This window comes from Nannospalax galili, unplaced genomic scaffold (assembly GCF_000622305.1).
Source record: "Nannospalax galili isolate Female #2095 unplaced genomic scaffold, S.galili_v1.0 scaffold251, whole genome shotgun sequence".
In the NCBI taxonomy this organism is placed as follows: Eukaryota; Metazoa; Chordata; class Mammalia; order Rodentia; family Spalacidae; genus Nannospalax; species Nannospalax galili.
Window position 1 is genome coordinate 755,847 of NW_008329576.1, and position 18,392 is coordinate 774,238.

The 18,392-nt window shown below is 40.0% G+C and overlaps 1 protein-coding gene across 5 annotated transcripts in view; it reads right to left on the minus strand.

Moving 5' to 3' along the window:
• Atf7 (activating transcription factor 7) overlaps positions 1 to 18,392 on the minus strand; it is a 124,888-nt gene that overhangs the window by 88,343 nt on the left and 18,153 nt on the right. For 4 of the 5 annotated variants that reach the window (XR_003850462.1, XM_008838814.3, XM_008838822.3 and 1 more), the window contains one exon: positions 9,305 to 9,373. Coding sequence is in view for 4 of the 5 variants with exons in the window: in XM_008838814.3 (XP_008837036.1) it covers positions 9,305 to 9,352 (48 nt within the window). In the remaining variant the exon portion in view is untranslated. Of the gene's footprint in view, positions 1 to 9,304; positions 9,374 to 12,254; positions 12,276 to 18,392 lie in introns of those variants that run through there. The other variant, XM_029566404.1, reaches the window with a different exon arrangement.

The following is an 18,392-nucleotide window of genomic DNA, read 5'->3' on the forward strand; positions in this document are numbered from 1 at the left end:
ATTCTGGTGTCTCTGTTCCTTATCTCTGGTGCCTAGGTATATCTAAGAACTCCAATCACCTCTGAAGTGATTCAGGCTCGATTCTGTCTGTACTTTATGCAACTGTTCCTGCACTCTGTTTTTTTGTTGTTTTTAGTCTTTTTGAAACAGGGTCTCCCTGTAGCCCCAACTGTCCTGGAACTCACTATGTAGATCAGGCTTGGCCTTGAACTCAAAGATCCACCTGCCTCTGCCTCCGAGTGCTGGGACTAAAGGCATGCATCACCACGCCCAGCAATTTCTTACTCTTAACACCTCTAAACATTTAAAAAAATCCTAGTTCCAATTCTGTACATATGACACATAACTATGGCCTACTTTCATCACAGGGCTACATAAAACTACGGCATTCTCAAGAGTGGACTGGAAGTACTGAAAAATCAACAATTATAAAAAAATAAGGTTAACATTTGGCCTGATTGTGTACAATGCAATGTATTTTCAGCTGCCTGACAGCATGCATTCACTTTTACCAGATGGGAACTGGATAAATTATTGAATGAAATATGAATTATTAAATTAAAAATTGAGTTTTAAAAAAACTCTTGGCAGGAGGGAAGGAAGAACAGCTTATTTGTTTGACTGAAATTGCCTTCACCTGTCCTAGCATGTAAACAGGATATACTACCACAATGGCATTTACCTACCAGAGCCATTTCTTCCCAGGTTATTTTCCAATTTATGATACTCCCCTAACATAAAGAATTAGTAATCAACATCAACTCATTCTTCTTTGCTTTTCTTTTGTGCTAATGCCAGGTAATAGGGAAAGGTGCCAAAGAGAGAGAATGAAAGACTCAGAGTCCCATAGTACGAGTCTGGCCCTTCTAATGGGAGAGCTGGGGCAACAGGAATAATCTCTGTAGATTTGTGTTACATAGGCAATAAAACATATACCTTTGTAGCATGCCAGCATTTAACCAATCATAGGAGCTATTTGTTGCCTCATATATTACAGAGCAATAGAGATTTAAGGGATAATGTTCATGGAGGCAGAGGATACAAGGCAATAAACAGCTTTGGAGGTTGGTTAAATGCCAAATGAAGCCAGGACAACAGCACCATAAACATTATTCTTTCTATGACAAGATACAGTGGTAGAAGCTGCCTCAATCCCATCACAACTAGGATGCTATTGTTATTTTTTTAATTTATTATTTTTTATGAGTATGTGTGTATTGCCTGCATGTAGGTAAGTGCACCTGTGTCATGCAATGCCCGTGGAGAACAGAAGAGGCTGTCATATCCCCTAGAAGTGGAGTTACAGACAATTGTTAGCTGCCATGTGGGTGCTGGGATTCGAACCCAGGTCTTCTGCAAGAACAGCCAGTTTTCTTAACCGCTGAGCCATCTCTCCAGCCACCCCCACCCTTTTTTTTTTTTGAGATGGGGTCTCATTTAACCCAGGCTGGCCTCAAACACCCTATATAACTGAAGCCCTGGGAGTCTAGGAGTTAATTGTATATTTTGTATCTTAGAAACACTAAGAGAATCTCAATCTGGAACTAAACGTACGCTGAGAGAAGAAATAGTCTTAAGCGTAAATACCTAGGCTCATACTTGACAGTGAAATAATCATTTTCCCTTAAAGGGACAGAATTGGCTGGAGACATGGGAGCACACACTTGTAGCCCCAGCACTTAAGAGGCAGAGGCAGGCAGATCTCTGTGAGTTTGAGGCCAGTCTAGTCTACTACACAGCCAGTTCCAGACTACATAGTGAAACTCTATCTCAAAAATACAAAACAAGCCAGGCGTGGTGGCACATGCCTTTAATCCTAGCACTCAGGAGGCAGAGGCAGGCGGATCTCTGTGAGTTCAAGGCCAGTCTGGTCTACATGGTGAGTTCCAGGACAGCTGGGGCTACAGGGAGACCCTGTCTCAAAAAGACCAATAAACCCCAAAAAACAAAAAGCAAACCAAACCAAACCAATCAAACAAAAAAGGAAAACAGAACTGATACCGAGTAGCTACAACAGAAAGCCTTTTCAGGGTTGACAATGAAATATTGTCCAGGAGTGGTGCTTCCTCAGAGGAAATGTCCTGTTCTTCAGAAAATAAGACATCCTACATGCTAAATTAATATGACCTAGTTCTACTTAAGACTTGATAATGGAATCTATTTAAATCTGTATAATTTGTTCTGTAAACCAGGATCATGTCCCCCAGAGGATGGCTGATCTGGTCATTCCTTGGTGATAAAAACTGAGGAGATAGCTCTGTTGGTAAAGTGCTTGATATGCAAGCATGAGGATGTAAGTTTGATCCCCAGCACCTACATAAAAAGCCAGGTAGGGTGGCTCCCATTTGTAATCCCAGAGCTGGGGTGGTAGAAACACGCAGATCCCTGGGGCTAATCTCAGAGCTGGGGAGGTAAAGACAAGAGGATCCCTGGCACTTGCTGGTCAGCCGGTCTAGCCTAACCAGCAATCCCCAGGCCCCAATGAGAGACCCTGTCTCAGGGTATTTCACACATGAACTCACAGCAGCTGTGACTATATGCACAAAACCTACACAAGATGAAGCCACCCAAAATCTCAGAATGGGCAGGGGAGGGGCTCTTGAAGTCCTACAGCTAGCTGAGAAGGTATTGGCAATCAGCTGCTGGAGGCAGGAGATTAAGTTTTCTTCCAGGGTTCAGCCCCTGAAAGGATAACCATGCTCTAGTAGGTGTCCCTACATCCATGCACATACAACAGCAGAAAAAGGACTCAGTCAAGTTTAAAAAAAAGTTGGGCATGGTCCTGCAGGCCTTTAATTCCAGTATTCAGGAGGTAGAGGCAGGTGGATCTCTTTGGAGTTTGAGGCTAGCCTGGTTCGCATAGCAAGTTCCAGGCCAGCTAGGGCTACAAAGTGAGATGCTGTGAGGGATGGAGGGAGGGAGGGAGGGAGGAAGGGATGGAGGGACGGAGGGAGGGATGGAGGGAGGCAGAGAGAGAGACAGAGGGCACATAAAGTTGGAAGGGAAAAGTGGTAGTGGGGACAGGGGAGGGAATGGAGGGTAGATCTGATCAAAACACATTGTATATGCATGTATGAAATTCTCAATTAAAAAAAAGTCTTTGGGCTGGAGAGATGGCTCAGTAGTTAAGAGTACTGGCTGCTCTTGTAGAAGACCTGGGTTTAATTCCTAGCACCCACATTGTGGCTAACAACCATCCATAACTTCAGTTCCAAGGGATCAGACACCCTCTTCTGGCCTCCAGAAGCACTGTATGACATGGATGCACTTACATACATGTGGGCGAAAGACTCATACCCATAAAATAAAAATAATAAATAAAAGCTGGGCGTGGTGGCGCATGCCTTTAATCCCAGCACTCGAGAGGCAGAGGCAGGCAGATCTGTGTGAGTTCAAGGCCAGCTTGGTCTACATAGTGAGTTCCAGGACAGGTGGGGCTACAGGGAGACCCAAAAAAAGACCAAAAAATAAAAATTAAATAAATAAAAATAAAATTTCATGAGCAGCTATACCATCCTGTCTAATGTATATGGAGAAAAAAAAAAAAAGCTTGTGAAAAGAAGCCTAGATGGGGGCTGGAGAGATGGCTCAGTGGTTAAGAGCACTGACTGCTCTTGCAGATGACCCGGGTTCCATTCCCAGCACCCACATGGTGGCTACAAACCATCCTTAACTCAAGTTCCAGCCCTCTTCTGATCTCCGAGGCATTGCATGACATGGGTGCACTCACATACATGCAGGCAATACACTCATACACACAAAATAAAAATAATAAATAAAATAGAAAAAAAAAAGCCTAGATGGATGGATCCCAAGGAATGACACCTGAGGTTGACCTCTAGCCTCCACCTGCATGCATACACACGTGCATGTACATACACGCACACAAAAATGAGGCAAAAGTCAGCAACAAGTAAGTTATCTAATTGCACATGAACTAACATCTCAAATATAAGATTAGTGATAGTGACACAGTATGTATGCTTGCTTTCATTCTATTGGTTTTATAATCAACCTTGAAGTAAGAGTGCCACCCCAAAATATCAAAAACTTCCAGGACTAAACAGGATATGAAGATATGTAAATGTAGTCTGGGCTATTTGGGAGCTGAGGCAGGAGGATCACTCGAAACCAGGAATTTTAGCTCAACCTGGGCAATATAATAAAGACCCGTTGCAAAACAAAAAAATTTTTTACAAGACTTCCTAGATTCAGTACCAAATTATATTTCTATTAATTTAACAAGAACACAAAGGCAAAGCTGTTTTTTAAAAATCATTATTTTCATTTTATGTGTATGAGTGTATTGTCTGCATGTGTCTAAGTGCACCAGAGTCATGCAATGCCTGAGGAGGTTAGAAGACATTGGATTCCCTGGAACTGGAGTTATGGATGTTAGCCGCCATGTTGGTGCTGGGAACTGAACCTGGGTCCTCTGTAAGAGTAGTCTGTACTCTTAACTGCTGAGCCATCTCTCTAGTGCCAGCAAAGCTGTTTTATAATTAGTGTTTTTAAATGGATTGGTTTTTCTTTTCTTAGAATACTAGGCAAGCATTCTGACACAGAGCTACACCTCAGCTTTTTCATTTTTTGAGATAAGGTCTCAGTAAATTGCCTAAGCTGGCCTTGAACTTGTGATCCTCCTGCCTTAGCTTACCAGGGAGCTCAGATTACAGGTGTGCTCAAGTGCATTGGGCTCTTAAATAGATAGTACCTTATAAATATTCAAAAGTCCATACAACTCCAACTAGTCCTCTGTCAGGAAGGTATCCAGAGCACTGTTGCCTTAACACTAACCCATTCTCAGGAGGCAGCTCTACTAATGACTCCCAGTACTACATTCCATAGAGAGGTTTTAGCAAGAATTGTTTTCCCCAAGTTCCTCTTCATAAGGGTGCAGAGGTCTACAAAAGACACAGTCTCAATAGGAGAATAGGAATAAGAGGGCCAACAAGCCTATCATTTTTTTCACGTAAAATGCAGACAGCACAACCTTCAGCATTTTTTTTTGAAGTACATGTAGCATATTTAGAACTCAGCTGTGTCACATCAGACTTACTGTTGAGAAGCAGATCATGAACACAATCCAAAAATAACAGCCATTAAAGACCTAGCAACCAAAACATGTTTATGTATCCATTGAAAGCCTGGTGGTTTTGATTATGTAGTGGAGAATATACTTGTCTATTTTAGGTACAATTTCCTTGTACTTTTCCTTAATATTAAACTACAGTATGATTTCTGGGTTTAGGGTGCATAGAGTAAAGTTTGTACAGATACAAAAACAATGTAAAACTCCCTTAATTCTCTTTGATTACTTTTTAAGAACTCTCAAATTATAATTTCCTTTCATTTCCTTCCTTCTCTACTTGGTAGAAGGCACTGTTGTTGGTGGTTTTTGTTTGTTTGTTTGTTTGTTTGTTTGTTTGAGATAGAGTCTTGCTATGCAACACATATCTGGAACAAATAATCTGAGTCAATGGCAAATGTACTACAAGCAACTCAAAAGCCTCAGAATGGTTCCAGACTGAAGTCATTCTCAAGATCTAGGAAAGCCGAAAGGCATGCCAATAACAGCTAACTTTACCAAATCTGTCTTCTCTGCCACATTTTCACTATTTCATATACAAGTAAGTACATCTTGTAGGGGCTGGAGAGATGGCTCAGCAGCACTGGCTGTTCTTACAGAAGACTCAGGTTGGATTCCCAGCATCCACATGGCAGCTAACAGCCTTCTGTAACTCCAGTTCCAGGGGATACAACACCCTCTTCTGACCTCTGAGGGCATTATAGGACATGGGTGCACTCATACATGCAGGCAATACACTTCTATCCATAAAAAAATAACTAAATAAATAAATATTTTTTAAAAAAACAAGTACATTTGTAGAGAGCTCCTCCAGTGCTATTTGTTACCAGGTCTTGGAAGAAAATTTAGAAAGAGACTAAATATAACTTGAGACCTACACTCTCACTTGAATGAACATAGTTTTAATGTGTAAAGAAGGAAAAGGGATGAATTATATTGCCATCAAACTTTCTTTTTTTGGTCTTTTTCAGACAGGGTCTCTCTGTAGTCCCAGCTGGCCTAGAACTCACTATGTAGACCAGGCTGGCCTCGAACTCAGATCTGCCTGCCTCTGCCTCCCAAGTACTGGGACTAAAGATGTGCCCCACCATACCCGGCTGCCACCAAACTCTTAAATTGTGGCTTTCTATCATTTTTCTATGAAACAAATAACTTATTCCAAAAGAATGGAATAATTTCCTCAGGTTCCAAGTTCCACACTCACCTTCCGACTAGGGATACAAAGCTTTCTGGGGGCTGGAGAGATGGCTTAGAGGACCTGGGTTTGATTCCCAGCACCCACATGGTGGATTCCTGGGGATCCGATGCCTTCTTCTGACCTCTGTGGGCACTGCATGACATGGGTGCACTTACACACTTAAATGTAGGCAATACACTCATACACATAAAAATAAATAAATATTTTTTTAAAGATATTTTTAAAAAAGCTTTCAAGCCAGGCCGTGGTGCTGTAGTCCCAGCACTTGGGAGGCAGAGGCAGGCAGATCTCTGTGAGTTCAAGGAGTTAACGGTGAATAAAGCTTTTTGTTTTTTAAAAAATTATTTTTATTTTATGTGTATGAGTGTATAGCCTACATGTATGTGAGTGCACCTGTGTTGTGCAATGCCGCAGAGGTCAGAAGAGGGCTTTGGATTCCCCTGGAACTGGAGTTAAGGACGGTTTGTAGCCGCCATGTGGGTGCTGGGAATCAAACTCAGGTCCTCTGCAAGAGCAGCCAGTGCTCTTAACCACTGAGCCATCTCTCCAGTCCCTGAATAAAGCTTTATGTATAAAAACAAGAAACCAACACAGAATTCATAAATGCACAAGAAAAGCAGAAGACAAAAACTTACAGTAAACAAACCCCAACAAACATGTAAGAGTCAAAGCAAAAGTCTTTACTATTTTCCTATCTCTAGTATTAAAATAAATAAAACTTTTATAAGCCTTATTTTTGTTTGTTATTATTGTGTGTGCTTAAGATGTTTGTGCAAGTATAGGTGTGTATGTGCCACAGTGTTCATGTGGAGGTCAAAAGACAACTTTAGCGAGTCCATTCTCTCTTCCCACCCTTCCATCATGGGACACAGAATAACACTCAGGCTGTCAGGTTTCTGGAGCAAGTACTTCCAGTCTTTCATCCATCTTGCCAGCTGTAGCACAAGCTAGCCTCAAACACATAGTGACCTTCCTGCCTTTGTGGTGATAGGTGTGAACCATTCCCACAAAACAAGGTCTCATGTAGCTCAGGCTAGATTCAAGCTTAGTATACAGCTGAAGCCAACTTCAAACAACTGATCCTCCTGCCTCCACCTCCTAAGTGCTAGGATTATAGGAGTGTGCCACTAGGCCAGGCATAAAATATTTTTTACAGCAAAACAAAAAACAAATAAACAGACACAAATTTCAGTGAATATTACTCTTTTCCAGTAAGATAGCCTGAAGAGATGCTATTTCCATTTTTCTTCCTTGGAGAACTTACAAGGTGTCTTTCTTATGTATTCCTTATTTCTATCATTCATTTTTATTTGAGAAGACCTTGCTTGTGTACCTTAAACAATAAATGATAAAAATATGAGGAAAATAGGGCAGGGAATGGTGGTGCACACCTTTAATCCCAGGCACTTGGGAGGCAGAGGCAGGTAGATCTTTGTGAGTTCAAAGCTAGCCTGGTCTACATAGCGAGTTCCAGGACAGCTGGGGCTACAGGTAGACCAGGTCTCAAAAAGACAAAAAAAAAAAAAAAGAGGAAAAAAATTTACCCAAAAACCCAAAATTCAGATTTTTCAAGTAGTGCAAGGGTATTAGGTATCAGTTCTAGGAGTCATAGCAAACAGTATCATGAAATTCACACAAAAAAATTTGGAGGGATCATTTTCACATATATACTTTAATAAAGATATTTGAAAATTAAAGTAGAAGCAGTTAATAATAAAGTTAAAAGCTCTGACAAGGGGCCGGGTATGGTGGCACATGCCTTTGAACTTGGGAGGCAGAGCCAGGTGGATCTCTCTGAGTTCCAGGCCAGCCTGGTCTGCATAGGCCAGCTAGGGCTACAGGGAGACCCTGTCTGAAAAAGGACCTCCCCCCAAAAAAAGTGAAGAAAAGAAAAAGTAAAAAAGCTCTGACAAGGAATAAAATACATCCTAGGATGCTAAATGCTAAATATTACAAAATATAAAGGATACAATGGCTTTGTTAAGTGTCTTATCTGCATTTTTCAGCATTTATTAAGATCTGGAACCTTCCTTCTACTCTTGTCATCACCTCTATCTCATCTACTTCTCAAATTCCAATTCTTAGGGACCTCTAGGACTTAGCTCTTCTTGATGTTTAAATAATTACAATATTTAATAGAACCAGTCTGCAATCTCACATACCACCAGTGAGTGTCACTGGACAGTCACATGACATATTCCTAGCTGAACAGAGTTCAATTTCTATAAAATGAAGTCAGTTAAAGCTTTCATTCATTTTTTTTTTCATTGTAGAAAGATGACATTACAGAAAGACCTAGGAAGATGAGTTAAGAATGCACAAATTAAAAAACAAGGCAATTTCAACAAAATCACTTTATGAAAAAAGTATATGATGAAAAAAAATCTGACATATAATACACACACATGCAAACAATTATGTAGTAGCTGACATACAGAACAATATATTTCATGGTATCAGATGGAAAACGTTTGTATAATACTATTGGATCTCAAGTTCTATGCTGGGTTTGTCTTTCCTACATAGGATATCTGCCTTAGCTGTTAACAAGACTTTTCTGAATTAACAGTGAAAAGAAATACTTCTTTTTCTTATTTGAAAAATCCACACAGACTCTGAATTGGGGGCTTTATAATGAATGGGAGCATTCTTAACCTACTTTCCAAATATGTTAAGCAGATTTTTATATACATGAAGGCTGAGAAGACATTTCTAAACTTGCTTTGTATTTAGATGGACAGCTTTAGAAAGGAAGAAAGAGTAACATGTGTTCTCCAATACTGTGTGCTGGAGAACAAATATCAGTAGAATAACAATATAGAAGAAAGCAAGGCAGATTTCATTACAGTAGAGTGCCTACACTTCCTCATAACCTGGATTTACACACTGCAAATCCTCTGATCTGATTACCTCCAGTGATCACGTAAAATACCGGCTTTAAACTCTTTGCCTTAGTGATAAAACAGCCACTTTGATTCACAACGAAGTATCCACAATAAAGTATATTGTAAACGTACCTGTCCACAGCCCGGGGCATTGCACACAAACGGTCTGTCGTCTCCCATATTTCATAGAGCAGAGCAGAGCTGAGGAGGGGGGAAGTAGGGGAAAAGTTATGTTAAATATGCTTGAGAGGAAAAAAAAGTGTTTCAAAAATATCAAGCCTAGAAACAGGTGTTCCAAGAATGCCATCTATCAAAGCTGTAAATACAGGCTACTTTGGGGAGACCCATTAGACAGGTGGCATATGATCTAATGTGCTTCAACTGAAACTTTTAATTAGAAAAATTTACACTTAAATAGTCAAAGGAATTTCAAGCCTTTACTAGATTTTCCCTCTTTCTGCTACAGAATATAACACATTTCTCCAGTCTGCTGAATTACAACCAGTACAGTTCCCTATGTCAATAAATCCACTGAACACCCGATGCGGAAGCCATATTTCTGAACTACAGAAGACCAAAATTTGTCATTTAATTAATTAAGGGATTATAGGAGGGGTGCTCCATTTTACAGGGCTATAATCTGGCTCCCTGGTGTATAGACTATGAGACTGTTGGCAAGGGTCGTTTATCCCAGATTATTGCCAAAGAAAACAAAGCACCCATCCTATTGGACTACATGGGAAATGATTTTCATTAATAACAAAATAAAAATAAAAACCTCCCCTCCCCACTGGGAGCCTCCTCCTCCTCCTCCTCCTCCCCCAACCAATTGTCTGTGGCAAATGGAGAGATATCAGTGCCCCCCCCATTCTATTTATGGCTAGGTTTTTAAAAGCAGCAATAAAACAAATGTCGACTCTTTGGGGGTTTACTGGGTGAATATGTTCCGGCTGTTTGTGCTGCTTTCGGCCGGACTGAGTTCTTGCTCTGTGTAGCCAACAGATGTGTGCTGCTGCAGGAGATAAAAGAAATGCACTTAAAGGCACCACCATCCATCCCTCTATATCTCTGAAGAATTTAAGAGAATTTATACTGCTTTTTTAAATGACTGAAGTTAAACTCTTGAAATGTTGATCAAAATTCTTTGTCAAAAACAGTAAGTACAACCTGAATATGTTGGGGAAATTTCTTATATTCCAACTAGGAATAAAAATACAGGTGGAGATGAATAACAATTAGAAATGCAAATCACAGTAAAATATTCCTGAAAGATAGAAAGATAAACAATATTTTGGAAGGGTTGAAGGAAAAAATGGGAAGGATAAAAATAGGTGTTACAGAGCAAACTCCTAAAGGACATTTTCAAATAGCCTTTCACAGCACAGAAAGACATACACAGAAATGTGAACAGGGAAGATAGGTGAGGAACAACCGTTTGAGTATGACTGGAAATGATTTCAGAACTGCAGCCAGATCTCAAAGTTTATACTGGAGATAAACCAAAATGTCAGGTCAATCTCAGTCAGGCCTGCATTAAAATAAAATGTTAACATGCTAGAATGAATCTGGTAACCAGAAACTATGCTTAAAAGCAGAGGGCAAATAGTCCTATTCTCTTAGGACTCACTTTGGGGTTAGAAACCAGTATTTCTGGTTGTCCAATTGCTAATTCCACAATTAATCGGTGTTTAAAATTGTAGGGTGCCCCATAAAATAAAAGGGCTTCTTGGTCATCCTTCAACATGATAGGAACATGGTCTAACTATGAAGGAAACTGATGCTCCAGCACTGCTGTAATGGAATAGACTCTGTATGTACATACGTGTGCACAGATTTATGCCACATTTAGCCAGGATAAATTGCTTCAATAAATTCTGTTCCTAGGAGAGGCTAGCTCAAGCTGATGTTTGGATACTAGGAAATGAGAGCTCCATTCTTCTTCACACAGCCCCAGGACAAGGAGGTTTTCTGGTTTGTTTGTTTTAAATACATGATTATTTTTTAGTACTTTCCAGAACCACAACACAGTATAAAAAAATGAGTAAATAAAAACAAATAAATATAAAAATCAAGGCCATTTATGACTGAAAACTCAGATCATCTCTGGAAAGCAATTAATTTGTCTGAAAACATTTCTAACAGCTGTGCTAGAGATCACTCATTCCTAGTCCCAGAATCTCTTTTCCTAATGTAATTGCAGAGTCAGAACTTTATTTTGAAAAGGTTCTCTTGTATCTACTTATATTAAGGGCTAGAAGTGGACACAAGAATTAGAATGTCTTGCTTTTATCTTGACTATTATTTGGGGCTAAATTTTCTCCTTTTTCCACTTATCTAGAGGAAGAAAAGCATTCTGGCTGAGATGGGGGGGGGTGGAGCACAGGCACAAGAATTGATTAAATGAATTCTGGAACAATTCTCCTCAAGCCACAAATTTCAAACCTTAACAATTATAACTTGCAAAACCACATTACAATATATGGTTTTCAAATTTTTAGAGGAATCCTTAGTAGGAATTTGGTATGAAAAAAAAAAATCACACCTTCTTAAAAAGAAGAAAACTTTAGGAGAGAAAGCATTAAAAATCTCAAAAAGACCAAAAAAGAAAAAAAAAAATCTAACAGAAGTAAGCCTTTTCATTACTCTTAAATACTAGACTGGCAGCTCCTAATATGACTTCCTGCTTCCAATGTGCTAGCTTTCGTCTTCCTGATCACAATAGAAGGAAGAAGTCTTTCTTACATTTCTTAAATGCCCAGGCATTCTTAAATCATTCCCTTATTCTCCTGTCATTTCCATCACTTTTGCATTAAAGACAATTTAAATATTTACCAATGGTAAGAATGTGTCTCCCCATTTTAAAAATTTCACTGACATCTTTTTAATTTGTCCTTAATTCTCTGTCCTCTGCATCAACTGCCTACATATAAAGAATGTTTTTAGCTATATTTATATGACACTTAAATTTTTAATTATGAGAGAAGTCAAACTGATGCAGTCTCAAAAACAAAAAGTAACATATTTCTATACACAAAAAACAGAGACAAAAAATGAAATCTTGACTAATGATGCCGTCACTCACAGCTCATCTGTAACTGGAGCTTGATGAGCAGATCGCATGTCCGGGCACGACATTCATTGTGTTGTCTCCCTCCTGATCTATTTTTCAGGATGAAATGTAAGAATTTTATAGAACTAAACAATAAACAATGAGAGGGATACCCAAATTAAGAGACATTGCCAAGAATACATGAGATACTTCCACCAAGGATGTTAAAACAGAAAACAGAGATGTATTAGAAGGTTATCCTTACAGGTCAAAGTCTGCAGGGAAAAAGGCTCATGTACTCAAAGCAACCAGAATAGAGTGTGAATGATAAATTCTAGATTTTCCCCAAAGTGAAAGTCATCTGAATACTGGGAGACAAGTTAAGAAAACTCAAGATTAGGACTAGTGAGATGGCTCGGTAGGTAAAATCACTTGACCTGACCATCACATGCACACTATGTATATCTGCATTAAAATACACATAATAATAAAATATTAAAGAGAAAACCCAAGGTTTAGAGAATTATTATTTTTTTATTTTATGTATGTGTATGTGTGTGTGTGTGTGTGCATGCGTGTGTGTGCACACAGCAGTGTATATTGTGTGGAAGTCAGAGGACAACCTGCAGGAGTTGGTCCTCTCCTTCTACCATGTGGGTACTGGGGCTGAAACTCAGGTCATCAGGCTTGGCAGCAAGTACCACTGAGCCATCAAGCCTGCACATGATTTTTTAAAATATTTATTTTTAATGATATGGATGTGTGTGCACATGTGTGTGCAAATGTCCAAGGAAGTCAGAGGTGTTCGATCCCCTGGAGCTGGAATGGCAGGTGATTGTAAGTTGCCTGACATGGGTTCAGGGAATTAAACTGGGGCCTTCTGCAGGTTCCAGAAGAAGCAGGCAGATCTCTGTGAGTTTAAGGCCAGCTTGGTCTACATGGCAAGTTCCAGGCTGGCCAGGGCTATACCTTGTCTCAATTTAAAAAAGAAAAGAGGGGCTGGAGAGATGGCTCAGAAATTAAGAGCACTGGCTGTCTTGGCAGAAGACTGGGGACTGATACCCAACACCAACATGGCAGCTAACAACCATCCACAACTCCAGTTCCAGGGGATCTGATGCCCTCTTCTGACCTCTGTGGGCACTGCATGACTCAGGTGCATTACATACATGCAGGCAATACTCTCATACACATAAAATAAAAATAATTTAAAAAGAAATTTTAAAGAAAAGAAGTGAAATGGTGCATATTGGTGACTATGAGGAGGCTATTTTAATTTCACAAGTAAAAAGAGAATCACTGTATTATGTGGGATCAAAGGGGAAATGGAGTAAACAGATCTAGGTTACAACTTTAGTCTTATCTCTCATAACACAGCTAATGACCAACAAATATGTAGTGATTTCATATTTAATAAATAAGGTCAATATTCAAGTTTATTCCTTAAATTTTTGCAGAAAGCTACTGAGTTCACAGAACATTTGCTATGCAGGTATTTAAAGCAATATACATATTGTCCTGATTTGTTCTTCATTGCTGTGACAAAACACTCTGACCACTACCAACTTGGGGAGGAAAGGGTTTATTCAGCTTACATCTCCCAGGTCACAGTTCATCAGGGACCCCAAGGTAGGAATTCAGGGCAGGAACCTGAAAGCAGGAGCTGGAGCACAGGCCATGGAGGAATGCTGCTTACTGGCTTGCTCCTCTGGCCCCTGCTCAGCCTGCTTAGGCCCACCTGCCCAGGGGTGGCCCCACCCACAGTGGGCTGGGCCCTCCCACATCACTCATCAAGAAGATGCCCCTCAGACATGGCCACAGGCCAGTCCAATAGAGGCGATTCCCCGATTGAGGCTCCCTCAACCCAGGTATGTCAAGTTGACACTAAAGCTACCCAGCACACATATTTAATGCTATATATACATTTAAGACACAAATACATATTTATGACTACTTTATGCTACCCAGTTATGTATGTGATGACACAATCAATTCTATGCCTTTTAACATCTAAATAACATAAAGGGCACTCTGTAGTTTTTGTTTCAAGAGCTAAAAATGGGGGAAAGGGAGGTATTTGTCAAGTTAATCCTTAATTAAACCCTTAACAAACCTCAGCTGTTAAGATCTATATTCTAGGACAATAGACTGCAAAGTAAATATGAATTAGAAAAGGCACCTTTACACAGTACTTTCAGTAGTATATACTCGAGCAATATTTCTGGGAAATAGTTTGGCAATACTTATATTGTCTTAAAATGCTTTGTATCTTTGAATAAATCACTCTTCTGGGAGTCCAACAACAGACCAGAAACTTAGATATCTGCATGCTAAAATATTTTTCCTAGTAACATTTATGACCAAAAAAGAACAGGAATTAAATTAAGTGCTTAAGAAAAATGTATAAGTCTGGTAGCACAAGCCTGTAATTTCAGCACTTGGGAGGCAGAGGCAGGCAGATCATTTCCCAAAGTTCAAGGTTATACTAGTATATATGGTGAGGTCCAGGCCAACCAGAAACTACATAGTGAGACTTTATCTAAAGGACAAAAAAAAAAAAGAAAAGAAAAAGATGTTAAGAATAACATTTGGGGGACTGGAAAGATGGCTCAGCAGGTTAAGAGCATTTGGCTGCTCTTGCAGAAGACTCAGGTTCAGTTCTTAGTACCCACATGACAGGTAACAATCATCCATACCTCATGGACTCAAGAGATGGCTCAGCGGTTAAGAACACTGACTGTTCTTGCAGAAGACCTGGGTTCAAATCCCAGCACCCACATGGCAGCTAACAACTGTACGTAACTCCAGTTCCAGGGGATCCGACAGCCTCTTCTGTCCTCTGTGGGCATTGCACGACATGGGTGCACTTACTTACATGCAGGCAATACACACATACACATAAAATAAAAATAATAAAATATTTAAGAAGCAAAACAAAACAAACAAAAAAACAATCATCCATAACTCCAGCTCCAGGGAATCAGATGACCTCTTCTAGCCTTTGTGGGCACTGCATGACACAAGTGCATGTATTTAGTGGCGGCAAAACCCTCACACACAATAAAAAAATGTTTATTTTAAAAATATTTTGGGCTGGGCGTGGTGGCGCACACCTTTAATCCGAGCACTTGGGAGGCAGAGGCAGATGGATCTTTGTGAGTTTGAGGCCAGCCTGGTCTACATAGTAAGTTCCAGGACAGGTGGGGCTACAAGAAGACCCTGTCTCAAAAAAGACACTCACACAAAAAAATTTGAAAACTATTTAATGACATGAGAAAATGATATATAGTAAATGAAAAAAAGAAGCGATTACAAAATTGCAGGACCAGGGAGATGGTTCAGTGTAAAAGCTTATGCTCCCACAAGCCTTACAAGCCTCAGGACCTGAGTTCAATCCCTGGAACTCACGTAAAAAGTATAGCAGCATACACCTGTAATCCCAGCACTCCTACTTTGAGTAGGAGCAAAGACAGGAGAATCTGCCAGCTAAACCTAGAAAACACAGCACAGCAGAAGTAACAAAACAGATCCTACCTCAACAAGGTAGAAGGCAAGAACTGACTCCTGAAAGTTGTCTTCTGACTTCCAGATATGTACTGTGGCATGTGTTTTCTCTCTCTCTCTCTCTCTCTCTCTCTCTCTCTCTCTCTCTCTCCTCTCTCTCTCTCTCTCTCTCTCTCTCTCGTGCATGCTCTCTCTCCCCCCCTCCCCCATACACACACAAATATTAAAATAATTAAAATTTCATATTCACCATAGTGAAATATTGATAAAAACTGATGAAGGAGCTGGACGTAGTGGTGCATGCCTTTAATCCCAGCACTTAGAAGGCAGAGGCAGGTGGATCTCTGTGAGATAAGAGGCCAGCCTGGTCTACATAGGAAGTTCCAGGTCAACTGGGCTACAAGGAGACCCTATCTCAAAAAGACCAAAACCAACCAAACAACCGAACAACCAACCAACCACCAAAACCAAACAAACAAAAATTAGATGGAGTTACAAAATATTAATAATAGTTATCTCTCTAAATAACTGTTTAGATTATTTCATCTTTTTACTGTTAGTACTTCTCAAAGTCTATAAAAATCAGAAATTGCTTTTAATAAATCAAAAGTGTAATGTGTGGACCAGTGAGATGACTCAGTGAGTAAAGTACCTGCCCTGTAATCCTGACAAGTAAAGGTAGAAAGAGAAAACTGACTTCACAAAGTGGTCCTCCCACCTCCACATGCATAGCATGGCACCCAAAACCCCCCATCAAACACACAAGCACACACACAATAATGATGAATGAAATAAAACTACATATATAATGTAATCTAGTAATAAAAGGAATGCTGACTTGCATTTTTTATATTTTAAAAAATATTTTATTATTTTTATTTTATGTGTATGAGTGTATGGCCTGCATGTATGTGTAAAACACCTGTGTCCTGAAATGCCCATGGAGGTCAGAAGAGGGTATCAGATACCCTGGAACTGGAGTTACAGATGACTGTTAGCTGTCATGTGGGAGTTGGGAACTGAACCCAGGTCCTCTGCAAGAGCAGCTGGCTAGTGCTCTTAACTATTGAGCCATCTCTCCAGCCCCAACAGTGCGCAAACTCATCAGCCCATATCACGCCACGAGGTAGGCAGAGACTAGAAGGTGGAAAATTACTTCGGGCATGCGTACTGACTTATTTACTGCTCAGCATGAACCGGATGTGAGCGCCATCTTGTAATGGCGTCTGCAGGGATGGCAGGCGGCTCCCCACATGTATGTAAGTGCATCCATGTTGTACAATGCCTGAGGAGGTCAGAAGAGGGCATCAGATCCCCTGGAACTGGGCTTAGGACAGTTGTTAGCCGCCATGTGGGTGCTGGGAATTCAATCTGGGTCCTCTACAAGAGCAGCCAGTGCTCTGAACTGCTGAGTCATGTCTCCAGCCCCACTGCATTTTTTAAAACTTTATTATTATTTTTTAATGTGTATGAGTGTATTGCCTGCATGTATATGAGTGCACCCATGTTGTTCAATGGAGCGGAGGTCAGAAGAAGGCTTCGGATTCCCCTGGAACTGGAGTTAAGGATGGTTTGTAGCTGCCGTGTGGGTGCTGGGAATTGAACCCAGGCCCTCTGCAAGAGCAGTCAGTGCTCTTAACCGCTGAGCCATCTCTCCAGCTCCCAACTGCATTATTTTTTAAAGTATACCTTTAAGTGAAAAAGCAAAAGGGGGAAAAGCCCATATCTGCTACAGTATTATAAACACTAAAGAGTAAATTTAAAAGTCACACAAACTTGTTTGTTCACTGCTATAAAGCAACAGGATTAACTGGAAAAATAAGTTTAAAAAGAACCATGAAAAATGTCTAAAATTATATACTACCAGTTTCATACAGAAAACAGACATGATGGAAACAATACATGTGTGTGTTGGGGTTTTTTTTTTTTTTCTATTTTTACTTTTTTGAGACAGGGTCTCACTATATAACCCTGGCTGGCCTAGAACTTGCTATGTAGACCAGTCTGGCCTCAGACTCAGAGATCTACCTGCCTCTACCTCACAAGTGCTGGGATCAAAGTCATGCACCACCACACCCAACTTAGACCTATACTGATGGGGTAAACCAAGAGGTTCAAAGTAGTTCTTCCTTTGTTACCTTCCAGAACCCATTTTCAGAATCCCATGAATGTTCCCTGACAAGCAATATTACCTAATAATTTTTGGTAAGTAATAATAATGTAATTTTTTTTTTTTGAGACAGAGTCTCCCTATAGCCTTAGCAGGCCTGAAACTCACTATGTAGACCAGCCTGGCCTCGAATTCACAGAGATCCGCCTGCCTCTGCCTCCCGAGTGCTGGGGTTAAAGGCATGTGCCCACCACGCCCAGCAAGTAATAATGTAATATTTAATAAAATAATACTTAATTACTAACAAATGATTAGAAATTGTCCTAACCATGCATGTCAAAGGGAATAAAGGAAGCTGAAACCAAGCCTAGCAGGTATTAAATGCCATTTAGCTTAGCTTTAAATAAGCTGAAAAATTTAAGACAGGCTCCCAAACTCTGTATGCTCTATTCTTTATAACATTAATTTTTTTTTTTTTTTTTTTTTTTTTTTTTTTTTTTAAAAAAAAAAAAAAAAAAAGAGGACGATAAATCTTTCACTGTGATATATCAAAATAA